Source organism: Pararge aegeria, chromosome 3, assembly GCF_905163445.1.
Source record: "Pararge aegeria chromosome 3, ilParAegt1.1, whole genome shotgun sequence".
NCBI classification, from domain to species: Eukaryota; Metazoa; Arthropoda; class Insecta; order Lepidoptera; family Nymphalidae; genus Pararge; species Pararge aegeria.
In genome coordinates, this window is record NC_053182.1 from 10,723,328 (window position 1) to 10,740,600 (window position 17,273).

Here is a 17,273-nt window from a genome sequence, read left to right on the forward strand (position 1 = left end):
CTTTGCCTCAGGGTGAATGAGTTTTACACAGGCTTAAGTCAAAGTGGCAAACATTTTATTTTCAGGCATAACTTACAATGTCTGAACAATATGAATTGTGTCATATTATAATTTAGAAAATGTAATTTGGAGGTTTATGTTATCCATGTCCAAATCAAGTTAGATATACAGATAAATAGATAGATATACTTTATTATATATATATTTATATAAATATATAATTGGAATCTCGGAATCGACTCCAACGATTTCGGGGGCGAAAAATCGATCTGGCTAGGATTCATTCATTTTTAGAAAATCTTTTTATTCGTGTTTTCTGGTAATAACCGATTTGGTGCAGACGAAGCTGCACGGGTGAGCTAGTTCACATTATGCATTAAGATTAGGCGGTGATAGCCCAGTGGGTAGGACTTCGACTTCGGGAGGCCAAGTTCGAATCCCAGCATGCACCTCTTAACTTTTGTAGGTTATGTGTGTTAGTTAAGCAATTAAAATATCACTTGCTTCAAAGGTTCAGGAAACCATCATGAGGAAACCTGCATACCTGAGAATTCTCCATAATGTTCTATAGGTGTGTGGAGTCCACCAATCCACACTGGGCTACCATGGTGGACTACGGCTTAACCCCTTGTCATTGTGGGAGGAGACTTGTGCCCTATAGTGGGCCGGTAATGGGTTGATTTGATAACGATGATACTCACAACATTGTCCGGCATAGCATTGCAAAGGGGGAAATTATATTTAATTAGCCCGTAATAAAACCTAAACTTAAGAATAAAGAAGTCAGTCAAAGTCAAAGTCAAAAATATCTTTATTCAAGAAGGCCCGCCCATAGGTGGCACTTTTGATGCGTACATAAGAATTACACGGTTGTGAGATGATGGCGATAACCACATTCGTAAACTTAAAACTAAAGCTACGAGGGTTCCAAACGCGTCCTGGTCTAAGAAGAAACCCACAACATACTTAGCCGGGTGGTTGTTTTTTGTTATCACCATCTCACAATGCCATTTTAAATTATTAGAAGAGCAACCTGGTTAGAGCAATAATTTACACCCAAGCTTTTTATCGATTACGTATTCCTTTATACTATAACAGGACTTTTCTATAAGCTTACGTTTAATACAAACTTTGAACTTTTTATCAAGACATCTCCAAGATGTCAATTGGTAGCTTATTGTAGAATTGTATGTTATTTCTTTTAAACGAATTATGAATTTAAAACGATACAAATATTAATCACTCTAAAACCTTAAGTAGGCTTATCTGGGTCTTAAGTTAAAAGTCAATACTATATTTATCTTTAAAATTATATGTATGTAGATGTATTTGTCGTATATGCTTTATATATTTCATATATCTTTTACCAGATTAAATTATCTTCCCCGTTTTCTTCATTTTTGGTAATACTTATACGTTGACTTGGAATGTATTCCGTTTAATCTTATCAGATTTATCGAATTCACATTAATCAAAGTCGCCGGATTCACGGTACCGCCGACTGCTTTGCGAATTAAGAATGCCCATACGAATTCAATATTGATATAACAAATTCAGCCGTATTTGCATTCGCTTTTACCTACAATATTTTCGAAATTAAATGAAAATTTGCAACGACGATAACTTGATTTTTAACTATAATATTGAGACGAAAACGGCATATCATCCTGTATAGGTATTTGTCAATGCAGACAGTGTTATAAAAAGTAAAACTGAAAAGTTAATGTAAAATCTTGTCGATATTCGTGTTTTTGATAATGATACGCAATTTCGCACTTTTTTGGCTATTAAACTTGGTGCCCTGCGGCGCAATCCATTCATTTTGACGAGAAAAAAAGCACAAAGAAAAACACTACGATCGTGTTCGATTTAACTCACATCGTATCCGGTAAATAATCGCAAAACTCAGACCAAAATTTTGTATACCTTTGCGATTATTTATTGCAATACATATTATTTTATCGGGAAATAAGTGTAAAACACAATGCACGCATGTCATCCTCCTTCACTCAGCGTAAAATTTATGAGCTTTTTACGACCCAATTTCCATTTAAAAAGCGGGTAACGGTTTCCTAAGTGATGTTCGTGATTTCAAACTATCAATACAAAAATGTGTTCGGGAATCATAATAATCGAAAAGAACCTCATAAAGTTTGATGGGCAAGCTTTTAATGTGTATACTATTGGATTTTTTTATATCTAGATAGGTATGTGGTTAAATCATCCTTCAAAAGGGAAAGAATAGGTACATTACACTAAAGCTAATATTAGTTTAGTAAAATATAGCATCACTGTAAATATCTACCACCTATCTACCACCAGAAAATTTAAATTTAGAAATATTAAGAATCACAGAATAATATGTGAATGGATTCGGCATCTATACTAAAATTTAAAGTTACAGACATCTACAAAACAGGATATGTATTGTTTTCTATTTTTTTGTCGTATTTTTATCCATCAAATGAGATTGTATAAGATTTTTTCATAACGTAACCATGTTGAAGCAAACACCTCATACCTTAAACATCTGTAAGTATAGGTATATATTACTAAATTATCGGGTGAAAACGAACATAGATAACATTGTTTACTATTTATTTATTTAATGGTATCAAAAATGTTTGCGAGTTATTAAGCTCGTGGCGATTTAACAAAGTCGACCGTCTCATTTGAAATGCTAATTTGGGTCTCGAAGTATTCCAAGTCCGACCTAACTTTGACGAAAGTCAACCTAAGACCCAACGGGCCATTACTTATTTTTGCTAAACTTTCCCAGAAGTTTCGCTGTCAAGTTATGAGATATTTAGAAAATCGGAGCCAGCATTACCAATATTGTTATAAATCGAATTACCTGTCTAATTATATTATTATTGGCAGATTTAATCTTCTGTAGGTATGTTTACAGCATTGTATTTTTATCTTCATCTTGCATCTTGAACGACAGTGATGAAAGACACAGTAACAAAATATACACTGATGGTGATTCAACTATCTGATGCAGGTCAATCTATAGAAAGATATGGTTCGGCCACCCTCCGACTTTAAAGGTAATTTTCCATGTTTTTAAGATTGATTCTGATATTATTCAATTTAAGTAAAGTTACCGAACAAAGGCATATATGCCCGGTGGCGAGGCGCGTCTGATTGCCATCTCAGTGTTATTGGTTATAGGAGCGCACTACCGCTGTTCGCCGGCCATATCCGTTATCTCTATGTTCTATGAATATATTATTGAAACACCTACTCCCATTTCTCAAAATGAGCTTTTAAGATACTTCTAATTTTTTTTAAAGATGTTACGAGCCTGCCTTATAATATTACCTTATCTTATTTAGACATTATAACTAAAATGCTTTACAACATACGTGCTTACAAGCTTTACTTAAGGCGCTTGCCTAAAGAGCATGAATGAGCATACATGGAAACCAAATAATTTCATAACCGTTTTATTTCTTGAGAAACTAACTGAAACCTGTATAGATATTTTTTAGCAAATGTTTTCAAGGGAGAATAAATAAAACATCGCCTTAATCAGCTATATACTATATTTAGTTTAGCGCCATCTAGCAGGTCTACCACAAAGTAGAAAGGAGTATTTCTAAGGATGCGCATGATCGACGCAAGCAAAAGAAATCCCCTCAACTTCGAATAGATGGCGCCACGAACCTCAAGATTTAAAATCAAAAACAGAACTCACCTTGCTCTCACAGCCTGTGTGGCAGACATATTTGCAAACTGAAACAAATGAAAATTTATTTATAGTTATATAACTACCTTATTAATAGTTATTAGGGAATCAACTTAAATTAAAGTCGGTAGGTAAAACCGATATATTCTATTAATGCAGGTAGTAAATCTATATAAACGTCTTAAACACATAGGTACATCCAATAAAGAGGGCATTATCAATATGACATTTAGAGAAAATATTCATCTGGGAGTACTAGCATTTTCGTAGTCATAAACCTTTGAATGTCAGTTCCGTATAGTAAAAGCGTTGCAACATTTTAACACCTAAAAAGCACTTTTACAAAGAGCACTTTGACGCCAAATCAAATTACCAAAGTGTCAAGAGCTTTTATATTTCCGCGCTTTACCAAAAGCTGTGCATTACGTAATATAACTAATAGTTAATTTTAAACAAGTTTTTATGGTGGAATGTTTAATTAATAATTATTTTTCATGATTACATGATGATTGACTGATTAACAATTGGCTTCAGCTGGGCTCAGACTTTCCCTCGCAGAAGAGAGAAATATAAGGCTTAAAACCATGCTGTTTCCATCCGGGTTGGCTGTCCAGAGGAAATGAATATTACTAATAATCGTTTCATAACATATAGATACCTATCTACATTATTATCAGGCTAATAATAATTGTAGCGCTGATGGGCACAGACTTCATTTCTTACAGTCTATGGATATAGAGATTAAAAGGGCTAGTTTTAGGTTATACATAATTTACCGAAGGGTAGTAAAACTAACCGACAGAATCGAAGCCTTAAAAAACTTAGTACATTTACAAGCAACATTTCAAACCCCTGATGCAAGAAGAAGACTTAAAAATTTAACCACCGATAGATTCTCACTGTCTGTCTGTGGTATTAATAAAAAGATTCATGCCTTCTCGAAATGTATCATCACGTCCGCGATCTCGTACTAATAGTGAGCAACAAACCTCTGCAACAACTGCCCTGGTTCTGCACTGGCTGATGGCACCATTGGCAGGCCCGCGGTTTCTTGAACGCCTTGCTACGAAACGCGTGCGCTTGCCCCGCCCCTTCCTTCTGCAAAAGAGATGATTAGTAATTATTAAATCCAAGTGGTACAAATAGTAATCAATATAACTGTTGATTAATCACCAGATGTAAAAAGTGGGAACTTTGTCCTGCCTGTATCGTTAAAAGTTTAGCCTTGACTGTTGTTATTGCAGGGCTTTAAATTAAATAATAAATATAACGATCTCTTGCAACCGCTCACGTACCAGCTGTATTAGAACCTATTGGTTTGGCGTGGAGCGATGGCAAGAGACCTGATGGTATGACGCTCATACCTTGGAGGCTTGGAAGGTCACTTCTGTGGGATGCAACTTGTGTTGATACCCTAGCTGTATCACACATCCAGGCCACCTAGTCAATGGTGGGTGCGGCTGCTACCAGTGCCGAGCAGGCCAAGAGGCGTAAATATGAAAACCTGGATAGCAGCTTCATTTTTGTGCCTTTTGGAGTAGAGACTTTGGGACCGTGGGGTCCGGAGGCATAAGCTCTTTTCAAAGCATTATCGAAAAGGGTTATCGAGTCTACCGGTGATCCTAGAGCGTGCAGTTACCTTGGCCAACGAATTAGTTTGGCCATCCAAAGGGGCAATGCTGCCAGCATCTTAGGAACTGTGCCTCGCTGCGGTGGTTTCGGGAAGTTTTAGATTTTATTTACTTTTAAATAGTTTATTTTAGGTTATATTTATAAAACAATGAGTTTATTTTATATTACAGGGCGCGAGTCTCCTTTAAGAATGAGAAGGGTTAGGCCGTAGTCTATCACGCTGGCCAAGTGTGGATTGGTCACACGCCGTTGGAAACATTTTGGAGAACTCTCAGGAATGCAGGTTTCCTCACGATGTTTAATAAAACTGCCATATACCTAATAAGTCGGCCCAGGACCTTCTTAGACTGAATTATGATTCATCTCTTACCACAAGGTGAGATTGCAGTCAAGTATTGTAGTATAATAATAAATAGTCCACAATCTACAGGCTACCAAATTCCTTGACAGATGAAAACTTGAAAACAGATGTGTAGAGTTTGGGTTTATTTCTTTAGAACGTAGTAAGAAGGAGGTAGAATGGCGTGTTGCATATTCATGTTCCCGAGCCATTTAAGTCCTTAGGCTTGAGGTATTTATTTTAGTTATAATAAATACTATAGTTAATAGTTTATAACTATTGCTGTTATAATTTATAATCTCTAGCTAAACTAAAAAATAAATTGTAGCGTACCTATTCAAAAGACTATAATTAAAGTCACACTCTTTCAATGTTATAATTTTTTTTAGTTATTATAATTTCTATCCCTACGCTTACTGAGAAATTGAACTTTACTTCAATAGATTCAGATACTAAAACTATGTAGGAGATGACCATTTTTTTCTGGGGATCGAGTATCCTTATCTAAATAAAAGCTTTTACGACTCTTTATTCTTGTTCAAATTGTATTAACAATGACTGCGTAAAAGGTAAGATGTATTGTAGAGATGGAATACGTGAGCTCGAAAAAGGCACGCGGCAGATATTTACGGCGAACGACCACCGGCCATCTCGCCCTTACCTGCCTGTCCCTTGAACAGCGCATAAGGGTCACAATGGACATCTGTGGGAGGCGATCGGGCGGACCCATTCATGATGAAGCACGCGCTAAGCGTTCCACACGTATAAAGTTCTTTATTTTGCGTTTTTATTTTACCTTCCTGCTTTTTCTTCTAAGGTAAAATATTTGGCACATTGCAAGGAAATAACTTTGGCTATTTTTATTTTCTTTTTAAGATTCCTGACATAGGAAGATTACATAGAACCATTTCTTATTATAAAATCGTAAACTAGTAGTGCGAACTCGTAAATTAGATCTTCCCTGCTAAAAATAACCACGTTATGAACTCAACTCGACCCGATTTCTCACCTTATAATTTTATTATAAAAGAAGTTATATCGGTATATTAATAAACTTCTCCATTTGAAAGTGGGTGACATTATCAATTATTGCAACATGTATAATTCAACTATTTAAGAATTCATTTAAAAGCCAGTCCAATAAAACTGATACGACTGACAGTACAATGAATGTGTACTGGAAATAGATACGATTTAAAATAATAACCATTCGATTCTGTCAACCTCTCTAGTATCTCAAGGTACAACTTCGTTACTAGAAACAATTTGCATTCAATAATACCACTTCAACCATGATCTTTATCTCATTACTATTCTGACATGTTAAACACTCGATAACAAATTTTAACTGGCAGCTTATAAAGAACAAATCTATACCCTGCCCTGCGGTTTCGTCCGCCTGTGATGTATGCTTCTCCACAAAACTGGGTAAAATTTGGATTATAAACAAAAAGTTTATACGTATTAACGCCCTGTAGATGCAATACATTTAAGTTAGACTATTAGACAATATAATATAGACTATATTAGACTATGCGATTATGATAGAAACATTTAAATTTAAGGAAATAAACACCTAGGTAAGATAGAGTGTAATAGTTTAATCAAAATGTAATTGAAAAGTAAATGCAGGCGCGTTGAGAAGGCATGACGGCATAAGAGACCGTCATGTCGTTTTGTGAAGGATAAACCATCCAAACATTATTTGCGCAAATACCTGTAGGGATTCTTAATTTGCAAACTAGATATAAATAATATCAAGTTATAGCTAACGACTCTTTGTTTCTTATACTACACGAACCTAGTAGCTAGCTATCAGATGCAAAACGTTACACGCTAAAGTTGATGTAGATTACAAGTCTTTGTAGTTTGTGTACGCATGGTCTCCAGACTCCACTTCTCTCATGGTACCAATTATAGTACAGTGACGTCATAATGCTGTGCAGGCGCCGGCGCCGCAGATAACGGCGCCATTTGCAGGCCAGATGATACGAACATTGTACTTCAGTTCTGTACTTATTCAAAATAAATAAATACATCTAAAATTATTTTGTGATGGGTGACTCAGAGTATCGGCCTATTTAATTAAACAAGTTCTCAGTACACCTATGATTCCCGAGAGCTGTTGGCAAATGCATCAAACTAAATTTAGGTACTTAAATTTTTATTTTTAATTTTACTTACTGATATTTTTTATAAAAGCGCAAAGCATGTCTTAAATTTCGGCGCTATGTACGCGATGCAGGATCACTTGCCACAATATCACTGGCTTTATCGGTGCAAATATCGTAAGGAAACTGGCTTGCCTCAGAGTTCCTCACAATGTACTCATTATTCTCAATATATCATGTAAATTTGCAAATTATATACATTGTTAGAATTGGCTATTAGAATAAATATAATTCGACGCTTCAAAGCAACTTCAAAGTTCAAATATGTAGCAGTTAGGGCAATGTAATGGGCGGTAACTTTAGGTTATGTATGGAAAAAATTATGAATTCAAATATTTTTTTAAACCTCACCATTGTGTATATCAGACCAAAAATACTTTGTTATGTTTTGTCGTTTATTTCTATTTCGGACCGGTACTGTGATATTTTGTAAAATCCATTACCTAACTATTCTTGGCTGGACTCAGAAATCGAAAATTATCCTTAGTGGAACATGTTAAACACAAAACTAAAGAGACAGTTATTAAATAATGCCATATGGAAGCTAAACCGTTGATAGAAGACTTTACCAAATCACATATAATAGATGACGCTGCACACACGTGTAGTGTATGCAGCACCTGCCGACGTCGACGAACCGAGCCGCTGCAAAGTCCCGCCCGTGCCAACTGAGATAACGAAAAAAACTCCACCAAGAGCGATTCGTATAACTAACTAATGGTTTCGCATGCGATATATCTAAAACACCAAAACAGTTATAGACTCCATAGAGCTTACAAATAAATGAGGGAATAATATCGGATTAGTTATACTGAGTTTTATCCCGCTCTGACATCTTTCTTTTTTTTACTACAAGTTAGCCCCTGACTGCAATCTCACCTGCTGCTAATTGATGATAGAAATCTAAGATGGTTACGTGCTAATCTGATCGGTTACTGTGCGACATCGTACCGGAACGCAAAATTGCTTAGCGTCACGTCTCTGTAGGTAAGGTGGTAGCATCTCCAACCAGACCAGAAACGAGAAAATTTGAAATGACAAATTCCAAAATTTTAACTGCCGTTTACCGCTGCGTCATGGAGGTCGTCAAATATGTAGGTAGTATCAGTTTTAGTTGTACAAAAAACTGCATAAGTATTCCCACTCACACCACATTTATTTGTAACACCCATAGTGTTTAGACTGGTAGGAGGCTTTGGCCGTAGCTAGTCACCACCCTTAGGACCGTGAAAAGACGTGCTGCCAAACCATTTAGCGTTCCGGTACGACGCTGATAGCAAGATTATTGCCTCTATAAGCAGGTTTACGCCCCAGCAGAAACATTAAAAACATTTTAAAAGTAAACTTTATGTTTAGTTTTTAAATGAACTTAGAGAGAAGTTGAACAGCCCGCAAGGGGCTGTTCAATCGCAGAATTAATTTATAACTTAACTAAACTTGCAGACCGATAAATTTTTGAAGAGTAAAATCATGGAACTCATGTCATCGGCACCGAACACTTTCCATTAGCTATATGAATGAATATATTTTTATTTAATAATAAATAAATAAATATACTAAGACAATACAAACATCACCGTCTAGACATTGTCAGTTGTGAACAACCCCAAAGCCTTGGACTCAGAAATCAGGGTCACTACCAATCGGACGTCTTTCTCTCTCTTCACTATAAATATACACTTTTATTGTACACCACAAAACTACATTAAAACAGAACAGTGCCATATACTGTGTATAATTATGTGAACTTTTTGTATGAACAAGAAGCTTGAAACTCGCGTCATCGTCACCGCACGCTTTACATGAGCTATATGTAGATATTTCGTGTATATATTTACATAGATTTAGTTTTCACTTCTATCGGCAGTGCCTATAGAAGCCCGGTATGTTTTTTAACAGATTTCTGAATAATCGAACACGCAATATCCGATTTAATACGAAGGAACTCTAAATCACCCTGCACAGTAGCTCTATAGGGACACATTGAGATGTAACGTGGCGATGGCACATGCCCCATTTGGTGATTGAGTCAAATTTCATCGAACAGCTGGTTTCTACACGTTTACAATAGACCGAATATCCTTATTCCGTATAGATTCAATAAATAGTACCGAATTAGCGGTTGTTTTTTATTCAACTGTAAGTTAGCCCTTGACTTCAACTTCACCTAGGTAAGTGATTTATTTATTTATTATAAATTAATTAGTACGGACAAATCCACTTACACTAATTAAAAATTACATTATTATTATCATTATACTTATGAACTACATGAACAATATGTATTTAGGTATAAAAATAGAAATGAGAGAAATACTAATAATACTAATAATGAAATACTAATAAAACACATTTATTACAGCGAGGTTATTATACAATTGATGAGTTTCTTAATGACAAGGTTGCTTGGAAGCATCCGCCTCCGCTTTCATCTCTCACAAGATAGAAAAATGAATGTTAAAAAGTAAAATGTAAATTTTTGATGTTGGAAAAGAGCAACTGCTGAGTTTCTTGCCGGCTTCTTCTCGGTAGAATCTGCCTTCCGAACCGGTGGTAGAGTCACTACACACGGACAGACTTGACGTTTCAAAAGTGCTTGTATTAGGCCTACTTGAAATAAATGAATTTTGAATTTTGCTAACAACAATAGAAAGAAAACAAACAAAAAAATAATTTAAAAAAAACACATCGATAAATGATGTGATGATGCAGTCTAAGATGGTAGCGAGCTAGCCTGTTAGCTGAAGGGTCATACCCCTAATAGCTTTCTACTCGACATCGCACCTGAAAACTAAATCGCTTAACGGCACGTGGTTGTTGATAGGGAGCCACGGCCACAACCTCCCACCATACCAGACTAGAGAAAATTCAGGAATTATAAATTCCCAAATTGCCTGATTCCTGCCGGGAATCGAACCCGGGACCTCCTACTTTAATTCACAGTGCTCCCCGCTGTTATTGACTTAGAAGAAGAAGATAATTATTCGGGTTTCAATTGATGCTCACAAATAACAACTATATTTTCTGCTTATCTCTTATTTCAAAGAGTCAAGGAAGAAAATTCCAAAGCCAAATGATTTTAAAAAGTATGAAAGCTTAACTAGGATTATTTTTTTTCAAACCTAAACCGTTTAGTTCTTAGAAGTAATATTATTTGACTTTGAAATTTGGTAGTAATTGTTAAAAATGACACATTTCAGAGTAATTAACGACAAGTTTACCCAAAGATTTCACCCGCTTGTTTTACTAGACAAACGCGCGTTCCCTTATACTAATGAATGAATGCGAGTGTTGCTGCGTGAAAATTTATTAGTACACATATAAATCAGGGTCTCGATTTTAAACAATAATAATACTTTGATATCGCTGCTATATCTCACGAATGATCTCCTCAGAACAGGATTCTAAATAAGCTCTTGATGAGATTTCGCCTGGAGTAGTACAAAGTACCGCCATGCTTATTTCTGCCGCTGACCAGCATTTCTATCGTCAAGCAGCATTGCTGTGTTCCAGTCTGAAGGGTGTGGTTGCCAGCACACATGACTCCCAGCCTCAGATTGATGGACACAGAGCGGCACTTTATCGCATACCCTGCCTGTGAAGTGTTGCTATGGTTAAAGGCGATGGGTTTCCACCTACATCAGGTGGACCATCTGCTTGGTGTATCAATTAAAACCAAAAAAAAAAACATAATAGAGGTGATTATAGACAACAAGGGAGCAATGCAATAGTTTTCTTTAATCTCCATTGCATGAGCTAGAAATAATATTGTCGGGTTCCCTGCGTGACAATTGGCATTAATAGGGATGATTGCATTATTATCAGTAGTAAATTGAGCAGAGGTATACGTGCAGTCACGCGAAGCCGGGGGTAGAGGTAGTCAAATAAATCAAACAGACACAAATGCAATGTAAAATGTATGCTGGCAGATGTAAAATAATGGGAGTTGGAAATATTGTTTAAAAACCTGCCAAGTGCGAGTTGGTATTACACGAACGGATCCGTACCTAAATGCATAGTAAAATACACTGAGTACGTAATTTTTTTTAGTGTTGTTATAACAACTACAACGCAATAAACATTCTGCTATACTACATCTGCAGGGATTTATAGTCTTTTCCTAATAATGACAATTGAAAAAATCAATAATTAAATTTAAGTGTAGTTGAGTATTTTTTTTTTCACTAAATACCAGTGTTTTAGGTATAGATAGTAGGTATAATATTTATGTATGACAAACCAAGATTTAGTCAGCACGCAAAAGCAAAACAATATCGCTTTTTCTTTTTGCGTTACAAATACGGTATACGTATCTACCTACGTAATTATTTCAGGGTTACTGAAATTAAATATAAAATAGCATTACCATTACCTCTAAATAATATAGCTTGGTATGGTGAAATAATTCTGGAGTTTGGTAGCTTTAAGGTTTATTAATAACAAATTATTAGTATAATATTATATTAGTATAAAGAGCGATGACACCAATCCTCCAATGTTCTACGTTTTACCCCGATGGCGAAATATTTTTCAGAAGAGTACCTTATTGTTACACAGGACACATTTGTCTGGTTTTGGGCATACTGTTCAGTAAAGTCGGAAGTATAATTTACTAGCTGTGCCCCGCGGTTTCTTTCGCAACAAGTATGGGATATTTTATAGCGATAACTTTCTCAGTAAACATGCTCTAATTCAAAAATATAGTGTGGCCTAATTGCTTTTGATTCAAGCTGGTAGCTAGATGAGTGTACAGCTTTGGAAGTCCAAATTCGGCCTTTAAATTTCCCCCGTGCCTCGGAGAGCTTAGCTTCACGATTATTATGGTCGAAGATACACCATCCAGCCTAGCCCGCGGTAGAAAAGCGTCGAAAAGACTTATAAAAACCGATATAAAGCTAAGAACAAGTTCTCAAGTATCGTTCAATCTATGCAGGAGCTTACTGAACCTGTTTAGCTCAAGTCGGCTTAGTATTACAGGTCTTAGCGCTTAATTATTCTCATGAGACCTCCCCCAGTTGTACGAAATTCTTTAGGCTAACGTTGATGAATAAAGGTAACACTGACGTTGTCATTTCGTTACTCGAAAACCATCATCGCTAGCGAGCGAACTCGTATTACGCAAGATAGATACTGAAAGCAATAAGTCGACAACTGTGAGCACAGGCGGTACAATATTTATTAAAACAACAATACCGTGTAAACGAAAAAGTATCGAAATAAATATAGCTTCCTGTGATATGTAACACATTCCCATCTGTTATTTTCTTTCCAGGGATTTTCACTATACACACTATTTTGTATGTACGTCATCATCGTTATGACATTACCAACCTGTACCAGCCCACTAAAGGGATCTCCTCTTGGATCTCCTCTCGGAATGAGACGGGTTTAGACCGAAGTTCACCAGGCTTGTGAAATACGGATTAATAGACTTCTCACGCCTATTAGAATATTATGGAGAACCCAGAGACATGTAGATTTTTTCTTTACCGTTAAAGCAAATTTAGTTGTAGGTGTTTAATTAGTCTTCGCAATACCCTAACCCTACGTTATCAAATCAGAAATGATAGCTGGGACGCTGGGATCCCAAGGTGCTGGAATGGCGACCCTGCACTGGTAAACGCAGCTTTGGTCGGCTCCCAACGAAGTGGTCAGCCGACAACAAACGAGACGCTGGGAGCCAAATTCTCTACAAGCGACCTGTGCCCAGCTGTGGACTTAAATCGGTTGAAGTGATGATGCTGATGATGAACCTATCTCTAAACTACCGTTTGTCTACAAAATTTTAACTTTTGTAAGTAAATTCATAGACACTGATCCTATAAGGATTCGTTTTTAAATATTAATGTAGGTTTGAATCCTGAGAAATGGGATTTATTTCGACAAACTGCATACGTAGGTACATAAGACTATGTACGTAATCAATCTTATTTCACCTTACGCAGTTCCTCATTACACTGGCCTGAATCAATAAGACGCCTTCCTTCCAAAATAGAATTATATCTTTCCGATATAAAGGTAAACAAGTACCTACCTACGTAGACTCAGGATAGGCGTAGTTCAGAAAAACAAGATCTAAAATTATTTGATTTATGATCAAACATTTTAAGAGTTAAAGAAGTAAATTAACAACAATTCGTAACCAGTACCTACATATTTTAAAACGTAAACATATTGTATTTTCGGTAAAATTGAATAAATATTTTCAACCAAATAAAACAGAAAATGTGACTAAAAATCTTCTAGGTTATATAACGTGACTAAAAATATCACTTGTTTCAACGATGAATGAAAACATCGTGACGAAACCTGCATGCCAGGATTCGTGTGATATCTACCAATCCGCAATGGGCCAGGGTGGTGGTCTACGGCCTAAACCCTTTCCATTGTGGAATTTAGTGCCCTGTATTGGGCTTGTAATGGGTTGATATGATGATGTTGATGATTGTTGTAACTAGGTATATAGTTTTATTTTAAAAGTGATAAAAAACACCCAGCTAAGTTTATTGCAGTTTCCTTCATAGATCTGGGTGCGTAAGTTTAAAATTAACAAATTCGGAAAATAATCACCATAACCTTAATAAAATAAGAGTTAAGAAGCACACAAAAGATGTAATAGAATATGTATTTAAAGTATATGTGTCACAGCTATCTTCTATCGCTCGTTTTGATAAAGAAGGCTTTGAATTTAACTTTTAATATAAGTTGTCGGCTACGGATACTGCTATTAGTGGTAAACAAGGGACTTTTGATCAAGGAACAAGTAAACGATCAACGACTCAGGATGAAAACAAAGGGTTCAATGGCGGAAAACGATAAATCAACGGAAGCGGTGCGCTTTGATATTAACCTCCATTGTTTCGTAATCACTACACAACCGTTGCTATTATTTTGAAATTTATATAAGAATTCATATTGATTAAATTACAGGCTTTGACTTAATGTGGCCCCGGGCGCCTCATGCGTAATAATTTCTTTTATTTATTTTGATCCGATCACCCGATAAATTTAGATTTCCATCTAAAAATTACTCGCACCTTTTAAAGTTTACTTTTGAGTTTATATTATTTCGCATTACGCATATAAGTACTAATTTTAAAAGATTTTTTTGTTTGTTTTTGCACCGAATAGGCTCCTACAGTACAGGACTGATTTTAAAAATTTCTTCATCTGTAGCTAAGTGGTTACTTTGCTGCACTTTCAGTGAGACCGAGTTCGATTCCCAGCAACGAACCTCTAACTTTCAAAGTTATGTATGTTTTAAGCAATTAACTATAACTTGCTTTAAGGGTGAATAAAAACAACGTGAGGAAACCTATATATATGCCTAAGAATTCTTCATAAAGGTGTTTACCAATCCGCATTGGCCCAGCGTGGTGGACTACGGCCCAAACGGTGCCCGATCGTAACATTACCAACACCAAGATTTACCTCGGTTATAGTTACTGTTTCCTTTTTAAATAATAACATATTATACGTTCTCCTTTAGTTTGTACTTGGTACTACTTATCTCTGCGAGACGCCTTATCAGTTCCCTAACAATATTTATGAACATTTATACAACAATAGAAAGCATACAGCTTTCATTTCACAATTACTTCCGACTTTATCTAAATTTGGGTGAAATAATGACTCTTCACTGATAAACAATGACACTATATCACTTGTAGTGATCCAGATTTTCGTTATCTACAGAAGATAGCCACTTTCGTAAGCTCGCGTGTGTGGCAAGTTTATTGTTTACAGCTTAATAAACGTGATGTCGAATCCGGAATTGGGCTCTATGTCTTACAAAAAACATGAGAATTTATGGAACAATTGAATCATCTAGCGGCAGCGGCAATTTCTAAAGGTGTACCCACGAACGTGACGGGCATAAAATGGAAGGGCCTATGATGTAAGCCAAATAAAAATTGTCTCACGCATCAAGCATCGCGCGAACACGCTGCTGCATCGCCAATCACCATTTACATTATAATCATGTACGATTCCCAGTAACATATACAATACAAATTAATCCACGTATGCACGTGAAAATACTGGTAATTCAGGATGCTCCCGGTTGGTTTTTATTCTCATTTATTATGTTATGTTAATCACTATCACACAATATCGAATCGATAAGTATTTGGTAGACATAGTGGCACAATCTAATACTGCATTTGATTGGACGTACCATTTAACGCAGTCGCTGATCTACATTTTTTTTTTTTTGTTTTTTTTTTTACGACAATACACACACCGCCTTCGAGTCCCAAGGTAAGCGTAGCTTGTGTTATGGGTACTAAGATAACTGATGAATATTTTTATTTTTATGAATAATATAAAGAAATACTGATAATATACATATAAACACCCAGACACTGATAAACATTCATGTTCATCACAGAAACATTTACCAGTTGTGGGAATCGAACCCACGGCCTTGGATTCAGTAAGCAGGGTCGCTGCCCACTGCGCCAGTCGGCCGTCACTTTTATTATCACTGGATAGGCTTTGATTCTTCGTCTCTATTGATTGACGCCATTTTGGTCATTTAAGTGTGACGATGTAATACGAGTGCCCAAAAACTAAATATTTTCTTTTTTCTGATATTTAACCCCAAATTTGGACACATAGAATGTATTCGAAGATATTTTACACGAAACTTTTATTTACAAACCACGCTGTTTCGTAAGATCCATGTCACAAATACTCTGTAGCCTATACTGTACCTATACGGTAGAGGTTAAATTTATTATAATAATAAACAACAAGACGTTATGGTAGTTCTACAATGTATTTTATTCTTATCTATTTGTAGTTATTTGTTACGCGTGCTCGCTGCACTTCTATACTTAGATTATGATAATAATGCAATAAATTATGAACGTTTACTTTTTACTGCGAAGAGAGAGAATCATGCCTCTTTAGTTTATGGCATTATAATGGCTAGGACACGTGCACCGGATGAAAGAGAGTCGGGCATTGCATGTCTTGGATGATCTATTAATACGACTTCATTTGGTCAGATCGCGATAATAGTATTGTCAAGATGAGCCCATAAAGAGGTAGTTTACACAGCACTGCAATGTAACATACATTGTATTTAAATTTTGTAATTATAAGCATTGGACATTCAGACGTATGTTAACCATTAGTTGGACTCTCAAAGTATCCAATGAGGAAGTTCTGCGATGCGTCAACCAACGGCGTAAACTTTTGCACACCATCAAGATCAGAAAAGTTGCATATCTGGGGCACGAGCTAAGGCACGAGAGATATGAGCCCCTTCAACTTATTATGATAGGTAAAGTTGCAGGAAGTAGAGGCGTTGGTCGCAGAAAAAAGTCCTGGCTTCGTAACATCAGAGAGTGGACTGGAATCGCGAGCAGCAGAATTACTTCGCCTCGCGAAAGATAGACGAGAATTTACGAAGCGGACTGCCAACCTTCGCTAG

At 36.2% G+C, this 17,273-nt stretch overlaps 1 protein-coding gene across 3 annotated transcripts in view; it reads right to left on the reverse strand.

Moving 5' to 3' along the window:
- The window catches only part of LOC120636011 (tensin-1), a 169,885-nt gene that overhangs the window by 118,885 nt on the left and 33,727 nt on the right, over positions 1–17,273 (reverse strand). For all 3 annotated transcript variants that reach the window (XM_039907244.1, XM_039907254.1, XM_039907235.1), the window contains exons 2-3: positions 4,681–4,789; positions 3,701–3,738 (exon numbers count right to left, since the gene is read on the reverse strand). In XM_039907244.1, the coding sequence (XP_039763178.1) occupies positions 3,701–3,738; positions 4,681–4,789 (147 nt within the window). The remainder of the gene's footprint in view (positions 1–3,700; positions 3,739–4,680; positions 4,790–17,273) is intronic.